A 17,076-nucleotide genomic window follows, 5' to 3' on the forward strand; every position below is an offset into this window, starting at 1 on the left:
ATCATGGTTTCACTTACTTGTGGAACAGAAGCAACAAAACAGAGAATGCTGGGAGATGGAGAAGAGAAGTGAGCCGGGAGAAATTGGAGGGGGTGACAAACCATGAGAGACTGTGGACTCTGAGAAACAAACTGAATGTTTTGTGGGAGGATGTGGGGTTGGGGGAACCTGGTGATGGGTAGTAAGGAGGGTACGTATTACGTGGAGCACTGGGTGTGGTACATAAACAATGAATTTTGGAACACACGAAAAAAATAAAATTAAATTCATTTAAAAAAAAAGAAATTCCAAGAATGTATCTAACTGCTCTATATAAATTTAAATTTTCTGGAAAAGTAATGCCTGGTTAGTGGGAAATTTTGCAAATGAGTTCAATGAACTTTAGAAGATGTTCTTGGAGAAATCATAGGAAATGTCACACCCAAAATACTAGCAATAGTTAAATGTTTCAATTTTCAAAAAGGAAAACAATATAATGCAAACTAAAGACCGTGATGTCTATTTAGTACAAGGTTTTTAGTCAATAACAGACGTCAGGGTAGGTACATTTAACCTACTATACAGTAAAACAATCATTTAACTTCCTTTTTGACTACACGATATTTGGCAGACAGGGTGTATTTTATTTCAGCAAAACACATGACAAGCTGCCTCAGAAATCCTAGAGGCAAGCTGAAGAAATATTTCCGACAATAAAAATGGAAAAAAATCTCAAATGTACAATGCTAGGCTCTTTTTTCAGTCCTATCCTGTTTAACACTTTTATAATTGACTCAGACAAAGATGTGGAAACAACATTCATCAAACAGACTGGTGATATAAGTCATAAGGCAATAACGCAAACAACAGAATCTGGAATCAAAAAGAAACTGAAAGACTAAACCTAGCAAGATGAAATGTAATAATGAAAATAGGCACTCATTTGGGCCACAACTCAAATGCACAAATACGGAATGGCTTACAGGCATAAAGAAATTTGGGGATATTTAAATGAGAGTCAGCTCAGTATGAATCAACTACAAAGAATCAGCATGATTACCAAAAACACAATAGAATCTAATGAGAGGGGCCATAATACTGCTGTATTCTAGTGGTCCTACAACGCCCAGAGTATAAACAAGCTGAAAACTGCTAAGAAGAGTAACCAGAGCCAAATATAAAACAGAATTAGTTTATTGAGGGAGGGAGAGGTTTGGCCTGAGGAAAAAAGTTTCATAGGTTATTAAGACAGTCATCTTCAAATATCTGAAATGATCTCACATGTAAGGAATATTAGACTTTTCCTAAATGGAACCAGGGCTAACAAGCAGAATTTAAGGAATACAAATTTATTTTCGGTATAGCAGTGAGGGTCATTCAAAAGCAGCATGAGCTGCGAGCAGAGGCTCACCCCTCTGAGGCCAGGGGACAGACTGGCAGAAATGTGGTAGAGGGGAATGAAGCATCACATGGCTGGTTTAGACTAAATGACCTATAAAGTATCTTCCAAGTCCATGATTCTAAGATGCTACTTCCTCTATGCCAAGTCTCTGGCTCCAGGCCAAGCAGCTGTACCACCATTCCTGGAGCAAGCCTTACTTATACATGCACTTTCCTGTATCCACACTTTGAGGCCATTCTCTGACTCCAGCAAAGAGAAAGGATCTTTCTAAACCCTATCCATCTATCAAAAACAAACCTAAATATTGTCCTTACTGAAGACTTCTAGGCCTACCCTCCTACGATCTCTCTCTCCTATGGATTATGGCATACTTCTGGGGCCATCTGTCTGACAATTAGTTACATACCACCCTCAGACACTGCTTCTTCGTGAAACCGTTGTTAAAGCTTTTATTAATAATTTCTCTCCTCAACTAAATCTAAAGCTCCTTAAAGACACACAACGAAACTTATACTCTGTATCCCCTACACTCTGAAGGACACATAGTAGATATTCAAAAATATCTTTGGTTTTCAATACTGGAAACATTTTTGTTAGAACAAGTACTTTATAAAAAGGCATGTATTCAGAGGTAAAGGTAAAATCCACTATTCAAATCTGAATAGTAACTAATATAAGTTGACTTCCAGTTCAGTTACAGAACCACCAGAATAGATACTGCCACCCACTGATAACATATTCTAACCACAGGATTATTTTTTTTAATGGTCAACAAAGCTCAGAAAAGCTCAAATTTTCCAACGTACACAAAGGGCTTGGTAAAGCTGCCTTAGAGCAAAGAAAGATTAACAGAACCAAACTAAAAAGTGAAAAACGTCCAGCAGAAATCAGGATATTTCTCAATAAAAAGGCATATTTACTTCTTTAAATGTAAAATATACTGGTGTGTGATATTTATTCATGTACCTGGAAACACTAAGAAAAGCAAATTTGTCATACAGAGCCCAGAACATGTACTCACTCCCTAAGCACCAACTAAAAGTTCCAGACAAAGTAAAAAGAGAATTCCTTATCAGACTAGATATTTTAATAAAGATCAGGAAATACTTACCGAAGATTCAGGATCTGATAATTCATCCAATAATTTCCTTGCATCTACCACAGCTTGATAGAGTCTCAAATTTTTGCCATCAGAAGCAACAAAGCAAGCACTTGCAGAATTGCAGTATGTGCCTGAGAGAGTAAAGGCCTTGCATTATAAAGATAGTTTATTTTTATTGTTGGCTGAAGGATGAGAAACCTATACACACTTTTCTTTTTAGACACAACCATGGTCCAGAATCATAAATACACATAAAATTAATGGATATAAAATTATTAATGAAAGAAATCAATGGAAAATATGTCATGAGAGGGGGGAAAATTAAAAACAAATTTCTAGAAATTCTAAACATAAGTCTAATGTCTACATTCTCAATACTTGCTAAAAATCCTCCTAATAATGGCAAATATAAAACATTTTGTGTATTTAAAAACAGTTTAAAAGGTTTTATTAATTTCAGAATTAAAATGAACACTTACCAAGACAATAGCTGGGAATAAGAGTCGGAAGCCAAGCAACATTAGAGAAGGCTGATGTATGTAAAGAGTTAATTCGAGCCAATTCTGATACTCCTCCAGTGTAGGACAAAGGTCCTATTGGGTCTACACGCCACAGAATAAGCTCACTATATATTGCATTCGGGTCATGAAATGTACGTGTCGCTGCATTTCTAAGAGGTTGTTTTGAGGAACCTTTTGTATGTCTTACAGGATCCATCAATCTACTTACTTTATTGTCTGAGTCCCACTGACAGTCTAATTCAGGAGTCAACAGAGCATTATGATGAGAGGATGTCAGTAACAATGGTAAAACTGAATGACATGCCAAGTCATTGAGGTGAAATCGATGACCACAGTATCTAAATTTGTGAGATACAGTCAGAACCGTGGTAAAGGCAGACTTATCTGCAAAAGTGACTGCCCACTGATTTAAAGAACCATCTATGTGTTTGGAGACCATCATTACTGTAGGAGCTAAAATGTTCATATTTGTAGTGTGTGATCTGGAGTACGATTGTGATCCATGAGGACTGCCTACAGCCATCATCTCTTGGTGTAACAGAGTGTGAGGAGAATCTTTCGTAGCATTTATGCAGGCATACATCATGATATTTTTACTAAGAGAACTCGCATCACCAGAGGGAAATGCAACAGGAATCCGAGAAGAAAAAGAAACCTGAAAAACACGATATGAATTCAATGTAAATAGTTTTCCTCCTCTCAGAAAGTCTTCCAAAAACACTTCCATTTTCAAAACATCCTAGAAAAGTTATCATTTTCAACTTCTTTCTGGTCTAATTCTTTTCCTCTAAATAGAGGAAAATATCTTATCTCTATAAGATAATATCTTATCTCTATTTGCTGCCCAAAAGAAGACTGAAAAAAAGAAAAGTTCAAGTGCCTTATTGTATAACTAAATGACCACACCACAAATCTCAATAAAAATAAAGTTCAAGGGGCGCCTGGGTGGCTCAGTGTGTTAAAGCCTCTGCCTTCAGCTCAGGTCATGATCCCAGGGTCCTGGGATCGAGCTCCCCATCGGGCTCTCTGCATCAGGCTCTCTGTTCAGTGGGGAGCCTATTTCCTCCTCTCTCTCTGCCTGCTTCTCTGCCTACTTGTGATCTCTGTCTGTCAAATAAAATCTTTAGGGGCACCTGGGTGGCTCAGTGGGTTAAGCCTCTGCCTTTGGCTCAGGTCATGATCTCAGGGTCCTGGGATGGAGCCTGCAGTCTGATTCAGACTCTCTGCCTGCAGGGAGCCTGCTTCCTCCATTCTCTCTCTCTGCCTGCCTCTCTGCCTACTTATGATCTCTCTTTGTCAAATAAATAAATAAAATCTTAAAAAAAAAAAAAAGTTCAAAAAGTTAATAGCTAGACTTAGTTAATAAAACCAGGGGGACAGACCTGAGTCACATTTTTAGGGTAGTTTTAAGATTATTCAAAATAATGTGAATTCCAGGAAAAAAGTCAATGTACATATATATTCAAATACCCAGTACCACATTTCAAAGCCAAATTCATTTTACTTTGAATTAACCAGGTTTATAAAATCTGTGGTCATACATCCCCCTTTGGTAACAAGAATAAGTATTCTCTTCTCAGTTGCCTCTCAAAAACAGAATCTTTTGAATATTTCTGAAAACATGGTAAATCTGAATAGCATCTTTTTTTTTTTTTTTTTTTTAAGAAATATAGCAACCGCTTCATCAGTAAAATATACCTGGACTTGTCTAAATATTCCAGGATTATATTCATCCAAATACTTTACATGCCACACTAGAAAGGTACCATCTACAGGGTGTATAGTAAAAAGCATATCAGGATTCTTATTCCATTCAGTTAGCAGCATTTCAATCTTCCGATCAAGCAGAACTGTAGGCAGTGGCATTGGTACACTAGGTCGTGAAAAGGTTCTGGGACTTCCCTCTCTTTCTCCATCTTCATGTTCTGACGATCCTGTGCCTGCCTCAGATTCTCTATCCAGGGATAATTCTGAATCAGAAAATAAATTTATCAGTACACACTAATTTATCAATACATACTAATAATATCATAAAAATGCAATCACATACTAGACTATCAACAGCATACTATCTTAAGAAACTATAAATCCCTTCTCCAATTTATGGTCGGGGCAGGGAGGGAATGAGAAAAAACAAAAAAAGAAAATCATTTTATGGTCTGAACTGAAAATTACTATTCTTTCTTACTTTTAGAGAAATCAGAATTTCATTCACATTATCATTATCACTAGCAAAACTAGTGATCCCCCCAAAAGGACAGGGCTTCCAAAGTAGTATATTACTCAAAGCAATACATGTAACAAAAGCATATAGAGCTAGATGGTAGACAGACCACAGTAGATGGTAAGTGACTGGAAAAGTAAAAAAGAAGAGCAGGAAGGAAGGATTATAAACTAAAAGCGGTATCACAAGAAGCTGCTGACTTGCCAAAAAGAAAAAATCTGAACATGCAATACTAACCATGATCTAGTTTCATATGTAGACCCCTCTCTTTTTCCTCCTGTGAACGTTCCTCATCTTCTCTCTCTCCTTCATCACTTTCATGATCTATCTGCTTCTCAGAAAGTTTTCGTAATTGCTGCATAAATATTTCAGTAGATGATGTAAAATGAAACTCTTTGTTGTTTAACCAATGAACCACAAAACCCCCATTTCCATCATCAATGTTAAATACAGTGCCAACCAAGACATTTGGAATATCTGTGGGGAAAAAAAGTTGAGATTTCAATATGAATTTCTTGTGTCTTTAAAAAGATTACCCAGTGCTTATAAAGCACTTATAAGTTCGTCTTTATAAAGACTAACTCTATACTTACACAGAAAAGGTCAACATAACTCCAGCAGGATTTGTAAAAACTTTAACTGAATTTAATGGTAAAAGTAAATATTAAGAATTAATGGCACATGACTTAAATTACTAATGGAATGAATTTACTAATTTAAAAAACAAATATACCAAATGCGTGAACCTTTATTAAATCCTGGTTTGGGAATGGAGGAACAGAAAAATAAAACATAAAAGTAGCTATAAAAGAATTTTAGATAGGGGCGCCTGGGTGGCTCAGTGGGTTAAAGCCTCTGCCTTTGGCTCAGGTCATGATCTCAGGGTCCTGGGATCGAGCCCCACATCAGGCTCTCGGCTTAGCAGGGAGCCTGCTTCCCCCCTCTCTCTCTCCCTGCCTCTCTGCCTTCTTGTGATCTCTATCTCTCTCTCTCTGTCAAATAAATAAATAAAATATATTTTTAAAAAAGCTTAAAAAAATTTTAGATAATTGGAGAAATTTAAGTTTAAATATGAACTGGATATTAGAGATTATGAAATAAGTACTAATTTTCTTAAATATAATACCAATATTGTGACCATGTGAGAGAATTTCCTTACTCTTAGGAGATACTGTCTGAAGTATGTAAACCTAACATGCCATGCTATACGTAACTTACTTCAAAAGATTAAGAAAGAATTATACTCACACATGCCCACCCCCAACACACACAGGTATATACAGAGAGAATAAAGCAAATGTGGCAAAATGTCAACAGTTTTTATTCAAAGTAGAAGACATGAATGTTCACCTTAGTATTGTTTCAACCTTTCTAAAATGTTTGAAACTAAAAAGCTGGGAGAAAATAATGCCAAAGAAGAACATGGGAAGACAAGCAAACTTCTAAAGTATATTAGCAGGCTTCCTCCAGTTGGGTTAACTGTGATTCACAAAATAGACTAGTTCATGTAAAACAGTGAAGCTAAAAAAATCAATCTCCTTAATCTCAATTAATATTACAAATAATTCATTCAACAGAAAGCAAAAAGCAAAAATGAAAGCAAAACAAAAAACCACTGTCCTCTGCAAGGTATGAAAGTCTAAAGATAAAATGCACAGGATATTTTTGGTAGTGTTCTGTTAAATAAAGTTCCAAGTTGTTCTTTTTTTCTAATTCCTGGATGACAGTCCTGGGTTTCTGATAAAAATGAAACAAAACATATAAAATAGAATTTATAAATTAGGAATACTATAAAACAATACATCCTCTATTCTTGCTAAAAATGTTTCACCTAAACCTTATCGTGAGCAAATATTCAAACAGCAAGATGCACTAAAAGATAACAGAGAAGTTCTTTGAGAGACTTTTTTTTGACAACTGAGAGGAACTATTGTAGATGAGGAGTTTAAAAGAAATGACAATCAAGTAAATAAAATAGAGTCTATATTTTAATATCAACTATATATTAAATATAATCTTATCCATGTTCCTTAAATACAGTAACAGTATTGTAGTAATGGAGGAAACCTCCTATTTTATTATAAGACACACTTGAACTATTTGGATTATGTCATAAAATATTTAGGAGATGAAGGATAATGTTGGTGACAACTTTACTTTCAAATGACACAGCCAAAAATAAGGGAAGAGGAAGCAGACATACACAAATGGGCAGAAGGGGAGAATAAAAGCAGGCAGGACAAGATAATAACAACTGGTGAATTGGGGTAAAGGTTTATATGGGTATTTGTTAATCTTTGCTTTCAGCTTTAATGTAAACTCTAAAAAGTTTCCTGAAAAAAAGTTGAAGAGGAAAATTATTTGCATTTAGCAATCAATTTGGTCAAACTATGTATTTATATATAGTACAAATACTTTTATGAAATGATTTTCAAAATAGTATGTAGTAGGTTAAAGTAAAAATAGATAAAACTGGCAGAATGATGAAGGTTATTTAGTAAAGATGTTGAAGCTTGTAGCTGGCTGGCTACAAGAACATATCCAGTACTTAGACTCAAATATGTGACAGAAAACCTATCCACAGAGGACAATCCTGTGATCCTATTCTGTTTGATTAGCATAGTGTATACCATTAAAAAGTCAACCTTTCTAAGAAGTGTTGAATTTACTGCATATGATCACTAATTACACTCCACTTGAAGCTAGATCTTCATTATAGTCAATAACTCATGATAGGGTTCTTTTAAAGAAGTTAAAAATTTACAAAAATCTGAAACCACTAACATTTTGAAAACAAGTTAATATTATAATATAATATTATATAATATTATAAATTCAATCTTAGAACAAACGAAATTAGTACATGAACTCAGTAAGTAAAGTAACATTTAACCAGGTAGCAAAGCACTGTCCAATTGAAATAATGCAAAACACAAATGCAAGGCACATAGGCAATATTCATTCTAGTAGCTATATTATAAAAGGTAAAAAAAAAAAAAAAGAAACAAGTGAACTTAATTGTAATATTTTATTTCAACCTAATATACATAAGATATCATCATTTCAACATGTAATCAATATTAAATAAAATGGTTAATGAGAGATCTTACATTCTTTTACTGTACTAAGTCTTAGAACTCCAGTGTGTACCTTACAGTCTAATTCAATATGGGCTAGCCACATTCATATGCTCAAAGAGCTACATGTAGCTAGTGGCTCCCATACTGGGAAGCCCATATCTAGAGCCACTGTGACAATGGGGCAAATGTCCTAAAGATCACTTGTTTGGAATTCTATTATTGAATATCACCTCTATATAAACAAACATTTCAAAATAAACTCCTCTGCATTCTGAAGCGATATAGTGACTTCCATTTCAATAAATATGACTGCAACTTTACACAAATATAGTTATATCAGCAATGTAATATGAAATTATCTATGTGCCTTTTCATGTTTTTCGTGTACAGAAGAAAACAATGTCCTTAAATAGAAGCTTTCAAATATGCTTTTGCCAACACAATTGCCTCAAAATACTTCTTCTCAACCTCACAGGAGGAAAGGAGCAAAAAAGAAAGTATCAGTGTTAGAAGATAAAAATACCTTTCCCTAAGTGTAGGATAAGAAAGTCTATTTGGCGGGGAGCCTGGGTGGCTCAGCTAGTTAAGCCTCCAACAGCTCAGGTCAGGATCTCATATGAGTTGTGAGAATGAGCCCCAGGTTGGGCTCCCTGCTCAACAGGGAATCTGCCTGAGATTCTCTCCCTCGTCCCCTTCTCTCTCTGCCTCTCTCAAATAAATAAATAGATCTACGGGATTAGAAAATAAGATATGCTGAAATACAAGGAAAACTATGAAAAAATATATTAGATGGTCATTAAGAAAAGTTGAGAAGAAACATTAATGGTGAAAATATAAAAGGGAGGGACATCAATCTAACTAGGCTGCCACCACTTGTGTTCCCATGTTCAACTAAAGCTCCAATTTACTTAGAACCTTGCTCTATATACTAAACAAAACAGAGTTGCTCAGAAACACTTATTTGCAGTTGTCTCCTGAGAATCACACAATCTCAATTTAAGAAATGGTACTTTATATATTATTTTCCTATTTGAATTAAGAAGTATTTTTAAAGGCAACTTAGAATATTAACATAAAATGAAAAACAGGTTCTATGAGTAGTCCCAATTTTCTATTTATTTATCTTATTTCAGAGTAGGTATAGGAACTAAAACTTTACTGTCCCTTACCTGTGGCAGGATTGATGCTGGCTGCAATGTGGAAATGACACAGCGCATTGGCATGGTGGGAAATGTGTCTCTGAACTTCATGCGTTGCCGTCTGGTCAGGCATTAATTCGGTGTGAGTCACAAGAACAGAAGACCTCCTCTGTCCTTTTCTTAAATTTTTCAAATGGTGTATTGTCTAAAACAGAAAAATAATAGCTAAATCCAACTCTGAAAGTCTAATAAATGCTAATCCAAGTATTTCTGTTTATTAAGGATTTTATAATTTTCTTCTCTGCAAAATCTCAACATTTTTAAAGGAACTACCTTAACTTCAACTGAAGAATTCTGATTATATTCTCCATAGTTTCTGCAAATTTTATAGTTCAAGGCAGAAGTAGTTGCTCATCTATATCTGTAGAAACTTCTATTAATATTAAGGAGTCCAAAGTCTGGGTTTTTGCAGGATAGCCCACCCCTGAGATGAAATTTACTAGTCGTAACAGTTTAAAAAAAAAAAAAAAGCCTGAATCTTCCTACCAGGAAGAAGAGTATTTCTCCCCAAAATTCTCACTAACAACTAAACAGTTACAGCTAAATAATATATTATCTCTGTTATAAAGAAGAAAAATAGAGTACAAAAGTACAGAATAAGGGGAATCTACATAGGTGAGAGGAGCCATGAAAGTGCCGACCTATGGGATTTATTTAAATTGAGGCACCTCCGTAGGATAAAAATTCTCCACTAACATACCCAATGATCTGAACTATTTTAAAAACAAAGTATCTCTACACCATAACCCCAACTCACAGCACTTCCTTACTCTGTCGCTTAACCACCCCCAATACCATGCTTTACAATAATTTCCCATTCTATTTCTTTGTTTTTCACAGTCAGCTAAATAAAATGTGGCAGCCTCTCAGTTCTTTCTGTATTAAAGTAATACATCTGGTCTTTCCTTTCAATTTCCTTTCCTTTCAATTCCCTCACCTCCTTTCATATGGAAAACAGTGTCAGATCTACGGTGGCATGTCCTCTACCTCCAGTCTCCCTGCTACGGAGTTGCTTATTTCCTTAATAGGGTTAAGATGGATATAGTATAGACCTGATACACCACAATGTCTGTGAAATTATTTTCATTTGATCTTTAACATTTATCATTACTTTAAATTATTTTGGCAAGGTTGCTGTAATACTGGCTGATTGTTTTTTCCGAAGAACAAAATGTATAAGTATATAAAGTATTACATAGACCTTACAGTTAGGCGTTTCAGACAAAAGGATGGGAAAAACCAAGGCAGCTTATAAATCAGACAATTAGGCTTTTTCTATTAAAAACAATTTTAACATTATTAATTAATAACACTACTAAAAAGGTAGCAAAAATTTGTCAAATCACTAATTATATATGTTTACTTACAACTTCTGCTTTTATTTTATATAGCAATTGGTATTTCAGTTTTACACCTGAAAAGCAATATAACAGGTACCATGGAGGATACAAAGATATCTCAAAACACCTAGTTTCCAAAAGCTTATATGTAATTTGAAGATAAAATGCCACATAAGTATATAAAAATGACTGTAAACATGTAGTAAATTAAGTACTTTGTCTCACTAAATTTCAACAAATATTAAAATATAATTTTAACTATTCTGCCCTCTGCTTTTAATTTCGTTTATACTTTAAATTTAAAGTATAAATAAATGGTGCCCAATCACAGACAGCATCAAAGTAAGCCTACTTCATATAAAACTTTTAAGGAGTACATCTTCAGCCTACACAACCCAAAAAATATTTCTGCTTGCTGGAACAGCAAAATATTTTGGCTATGCATCCATAAAAATGTTAATGTAAAAGAATAGTGTAAAAACATAATTAGTGATGTAGAGAGATGTTTATAACACATTAAGTATAAAAGGCAAGTTATAAAACATTACTGCATAATATGATCTCAATCTTATAAACAAAGAAAAAATACACATACACACATAACTCGAATCATAACTGGATTCTGAATTCCACATTTTTTCTAATCTAATGTTAGAATAAGCACATATTCTTTCTGTAGCAAGAAGTCACACATGAAGAATTAAGAAAATTAGCAATCTAGGTTTACTTCAATAAATTTCTGATAATTTACAGGTGCCTGGGTGGCTCAGTTGGTTAAGCGACTGCCTTCAGCTCAAGTCATGATCAAGTCCTGCATTGGGCTCCCTGGTCAGCGGGGAGTCTGCTTCTCCCTCCGACCCTCTCCCCTCTCATGCTCTCTCTCTCATTCTCTTTCTCAAATAAATATTTTTTTTAAAAACTATAAAAAATTAAAAATAAATTTCTGATAACTTTTAAAAATGTGTTTATCTCAGGGTGCCTGGTGGCTCAGTGGGTTAAGCCTCTGCCTTCGGCTCAGGTCATGATCTCAGGGTCCTGGGATCAAGCCCGGCATCAGGCTCTCTGCTCAGCGGGGAGCCTGCTTCCCCCTCTCTCTCTCTCTGCCTGCCTCTCTGCCTACTTGTGATCTCTCTCTGTCAAATAAATAAAACTCTCTAAAAAAAAAAAAAATGTGTTTATCTCATTTTATTACCATAATGGACACAACAGTTTGGATTATAAATAATCTAATTTCATAGGAAGCACATTTATTTCATATATATTGCATTAAAAAATTGGAAAAATTAATCTGCCTTTGAAATAGTAAACTATGGAAATTATAAGCAATTATATAAAAGTCGACTTATGTCTAATTCTTAATCAAAACAGTCATTTTTAATTAGAACACACATGTAAGATTTAATCCTCATGAAACAAAAGTATAACATTTTTTTAAAAGATTTTATCTTATTTATTTGACAGAGAGAGAGATATCACAAGTAGGCAGAGAGAGGGGGAAGCAGGCTCTCCACTGAGCAGAGAGCCTGATGTGGGACTCGATCCTGGGCCCTGAGATCATGACCTGAGCCGCAGGCAGAGGATTAATCCACTGAGCCACCCAGGCACCCAAAACATTTTTAATTACAAAGAGTTTCAGGGTCCTTTATGTGTTGTACTAATCAAAGCTTATTCCTATAGATTTTCATATTTGACACGCAAAATGAAAAAATTAAAATTATACTACTTACCTAGACTACATGTCTGAGATCATTACTATTGTACTTGGTTTCTAAGGGGCATAAGATGAGTTGTCTTACAAGCACAAAACAAATTAGTAAGAATTATTTGTTATTAATTTCATCGTTACTTGTACCAGGTGCACTACCTGCATCCTATCTTATAAATTCCCACCAAACTCACATATCTTCAACATTTATTTCCATTTTATATAATATAGTACCTCAAGAGCATGCTGTATTCTGTCTTTGTGTCTTCCAGCCTGAGTGAGGTTGCTGGCAACACTAGAAGTGGTAGTCTCACAGATCTGCTCACCCAAAAGACAATCTTCTGGTAATACAGTTTCTGCCCAGAGTCGGCAGACGCCATCATGGCATGAAGTTAATAACACATTACAGACAGAACCTCTAATAACAAAGAGAAGTGAACAGAAGTTACTATGAATGTCAGTGCCACTGATGAATTAAAGTTTATTAATATTTGGTTCTTCATGTATAAAAATAGCATTAGTGCACAACTAACAGTATGACCAAGAGCAGTTATTTTTCCAGTAATGGTAAGAGATTTATACAGCCTATTTCACACTCTCACCAAACCCCACTGACTACGTGCTTATACTTGCAAGATGGCTGGCTGAATAAAGGGCTGCAATCAGTTGCCATAAAATGGAAACAACCTAGCTGTCCCTGACACTTTGATTCATTAAAACTACACCTTGAATGGCTCAGTTAAATGACAGTACAGTATGCTTCCAACTGCTTAGATGTTATAGTTTGTAGAGAAAGAGAGGTCAGTAGAAGCTTGAAATCATACACAAGTTGTCACTGTGAACGTGAACACTATAAAAACCAGGAAATGGTCTTGATAAAGAGACAGAAGTTTATGCCTGATTATATACATGCTGCTTGAAAACAAGGTTCAGTGGGAATATTGGTATTTTCTAAACAAATGAAAGAGCAAAAAAAAAAACCTAATTGTTGCAAATTACAGAATGACCATAAGAAAAGTTCATGAAATGTAATTAAACTGCAGGGCTTACAGCACTACTTGTGTCATCCTGTATCATCCTTCTTATAATCACAAGATTATAAACAGGTAAGCAAATGAGCATCTTCAAAATAAAACTGCAAGAAGGATATAATTTCAAACTATAAGTCAATTTCCATTAAGTTAAAATAAGCAAAAATGTTACAATACCAAGCAGCTAAAGTGAATTAACCACTCATTATAAAAGAATAAAAAATCATCCTTCCTTTAAAAAAATAACAAATGTAGAATCCGACTTGGTCAAAGGTATTCTGCAAATGTTTTCAACAGACACAAATAATTTAAGCAGAATAAACTTTTAACTCAGATTCCAAAAACGAATTTCCCATTTACTGAGCATCTCTATAACATATGTTGTATTTCCTATCAGGTGTGAACAGTTCACACATGAAATAACTTTCTCTCAAAAATACAGATTTCTAAGCAAGTTTTTTAATAACTCTATATATGATATAGGAATCATTTATATGAGCTTTTCTGTAGTTTCTTTAATACTTTTAAGAGATGTTGAACATTGAGGAAAAACTTACAACAATTAAATCTTTGAAAAGGTTCTGTTGATGGTCCTAAGAAAAACCTGGTCACTTTACTCACTGAATGATACGCTTTCTTACCATGTATATTATTGACAGTTTATTACTATGTTTATTTTCCCTCAGTGTGTGCTTTCAAACTTGCCAACATTTCCTTCCTGGACTCTTTACTACTGCTGCTACTACTAACAGTATCAGCTAACACAGCCTAAGCCCATACTATGTGCAAAGGCCTGCAGTATTTACATGCACTAGGATAATGAGTCTCACAGCAACCCTCCGAGGAAGGTACGGTTACCTAAGAGAAGGAAACTAAGGCACAGAGAACTTTAGAAATGCAGGCAAATGTTCACAAAGCTAGTAACAGCAGGATTAGAATTCAGGCAGTTAATACCAGAGCCTATGCTCTTCATTTCCACCAAGTCAATGTACTAAAAAGACCTTTGCTTTTTAGAAATATATAGTATTTTTACAAATACATAAGTAAACACACCAAAGTTATGGGACACATTTGTCTAACCTGGGCATATACTTGCTAGTTTTACGCCATGAGAAACCTGCCACAGCTCGGGGATGTGCCAAATAAACAAAGGAAAATTGGGTAGACGCCTGTCTCCTTTTCACTTCTTGATGATCCTGAGGTATAATTGAGGATTTCCAGCCAGTCATAGGATACCATACTTTCAAAAGACAATCATCCTGCAAAAATACATATGTCAATATAAAATTAATCTGAACATAACACAATTCAAAGTGTAAGTAATTTAGTAATTAAGAGAACCTTTAAAAATTAAGCTATCTGTAAAAACTAACATGTGAGCTTTATATAGCACAAACTCCAAGTGTAATGTTCATTCCCCTAAAGGATACTACTCTTGAAAAATAGTTTTCTCATTATCAATCTCCTCTGCACATAATGGTGGTTTTCAAATAGAGACTGAAGCCAAAATCCTTCATTTAAACATAGAGAGGTCACTGCAGAGAAGATTCCGAAATCAGATGCCATTGGATAAAATAAGAAAGAGGCCATATTATTAGTCACTGTTAACATTCTCTCTCCTTTTTTGAAGACAGCTCTAAAAGTGAAACCAATCCTTTTTAAATATGAGCTGCTTCTTAGACATTATGTCAGGAATCAGCAAACTTTCCTTGTGAAAGGCCAGACAGTATGGAAGGCTTTGTGGACCACATAGTGCCTCCTTGTTTGTTTGGTTTTTTTCTTACAACCTTTTAGGAACATAAAAACCATAGTTCTCTAATCTCCACACTAAATGAAGTGAATGCACTTAGAGAGTTGTTAGGAATCACTTTTATGCCCACTTAAATAAGATATTATAAACTTAACAATAGGTACTGACTTTATCATTTTACTTAGTTCTAAGAATTTTGTTAAAGGCCAGAACAGGAACATCTGGGTGGCTCAGTCAGTTAATCATCTGCCTTTGGGTCAGGTCATGATCCCAAGGTCCTAGGATCAAGTCCTGCATCCAGTTCCTTGCTCAGCAGGGAGCCTGCTTCTCCCTCTGCCTGCTTCTCCCTCTGCCTGCTGCTCCACCTGCTTGTGCTCTCTCTCACTCCCTCGCTCTCTCTAACAAATAAATAAATAAAGGAGGGAACATATTGCCTGGATGGAGCACTGGATGTGCTGCATAAACAATGAATCTTGGAACACTGAAAAAATAAAATAAAATTTAAAAAAATAAATTAAAAAGGCCAAAATAATTTTATCTTATTTAACAGAAAGCATCTACTTTATAATGCTTTATCCTCAATACTGAATAGAGTCTTATGGGAAATAATACAATATCATCCGTGCAAAAATCTCACTCTAAGAAACAATGAAATTATGTAATTATGTATTCCTGGAAAGTGCGTGTAGGTCCAAACACTATCATCTACACTAGACAAACATTTCTGGGTTTTACCATCTTGGTACTCATTTTCAGTTTATATTACATAATGTATGTTTCCACTAAGGTCTCATTTATTTGTATATTTGAATTATACAGCAAATCTCTTTAAGGGCTTACTCTGAGACAACCACTTAACGATGTACTAGTTGCTTTCTTCCAAGTACCTTCTTCAACTTAGCATTATTTTCACCTAACCTAATTTACTGCATAATATAGCAGTGGCTTCAGGCCATATACTATAAAAACCATAGAGACACCTCAGAAACCCCTGAGCCTTCATAAAGAAAAGGCAGAGTGCCTCCCTGAACATGTGGCAATTCTAGTCCCTATCTCCTATACCACCAGCAATCCCTCACTCAAATGGAGCAGTCCCATTTTCATCTATTAGTGCCTAAAATTAAAACCACACAAAAGTGAATTAGAAATCATTAACAGAAATACAGCTAGAAAATTTCCAAATTAGAAAAGTAAAATTGTCTTTATTCACAAAATCCTAAAGAATCTACAAAAACAAAATTATACCTGATAACAAGACCGTAAGACTAAAGATCAAAACTCAAACAGCAATTCTCTTTCTACATATTAGAAAAAATTGGAAATATAATTTGTTTAAATACCTTTTACATTAGGAAGATAACAAATCAGGAATAGTACATGTATGCTAAGAACTACAAAACACTGCTAAGAGAACAAAAACCTAAATAAAAAGAGAAACATACCACCTTCAGGGATGTGAAATACAAATGTTACTGATTCAATTCTTCCCAAACTAATCTATAAAGATTTAATGTGAACACAGCCAAAAATCACAGCAAGCTTTTTGGTAGAAACTGACTGCCTTATTCTAAAATTTGTATGACATCAAAGAAACAATACCACCAAAAATACGTATTTTAAAGATTTTATTTATTTGAGAGAGAGAGCATGAATGAATGAGAAGAGTAGACGAGAGGGACGAGCAGAATGCATGCTGAGCAGGGAGCCCAATGTGGGGCTTGATCCCACAGCTCTGAGATCATG

General features: G+C 34.9%; 1 protein-coding gene across 4 annotated transcripts in view; it reads right to left on the minus strand.

Moving 5' to 3' along the window:
* Positions 1-17,076, minus strand: part of DMXL2 (Dmx like 2) — a 156,779-nt gene that overhangs the window by 79,576 nt on the left and 60,127 nt on the right. For all 4 annotated transcript variants that reach the window (XM_059181546.1, XM_059181544.1, XM_059181545.1 and 1 more), the window contains exons 7-13: positions 14,664-14,842; positions 12,787-12,970; positions 9,478-9,652; positions 5,466-5,705; positions 4,703-4,974; positions 2,963-3,659; positions 2,493-2,614 (exon numbers count right to left, since the gene is read on the minus strand). In XM_059181546.1, coding sequence (XP_059037529.1) covers positions 2,493-2,614; positions 2,963-3,659; positions 4,703-4,974; positions 5,466-5,705; positions 9,478-9,652; positions 12,787-12,970; positions 14,664-14,842 — 1,869 coding nt within the window. The remainder of the gene's footprint in view (positions 1-2,492; positions 2,615-2,962; positions 3,660-4,702; positions 4,975-5,465; positions 5,706-9,477; positions 9,653-12,786; positions 12,971-14,663; positions 14,843-17,076) is intronic.

Source organism: Mustela lutreola, chromosome 7, assembly GCF_030435805.1.
Source record: "Mustela lutreola isolate mMusLut2 chromosome 7, mMusLut2.pri, whole genome shotgun sequence".
NCBI classification, from domain to species: domain Eukaryota; kingdom Metazoa; phylum Chordata; class Mammalia; order Carnivora; family Mustelidae; genus Mustela; species Mustela lutreola.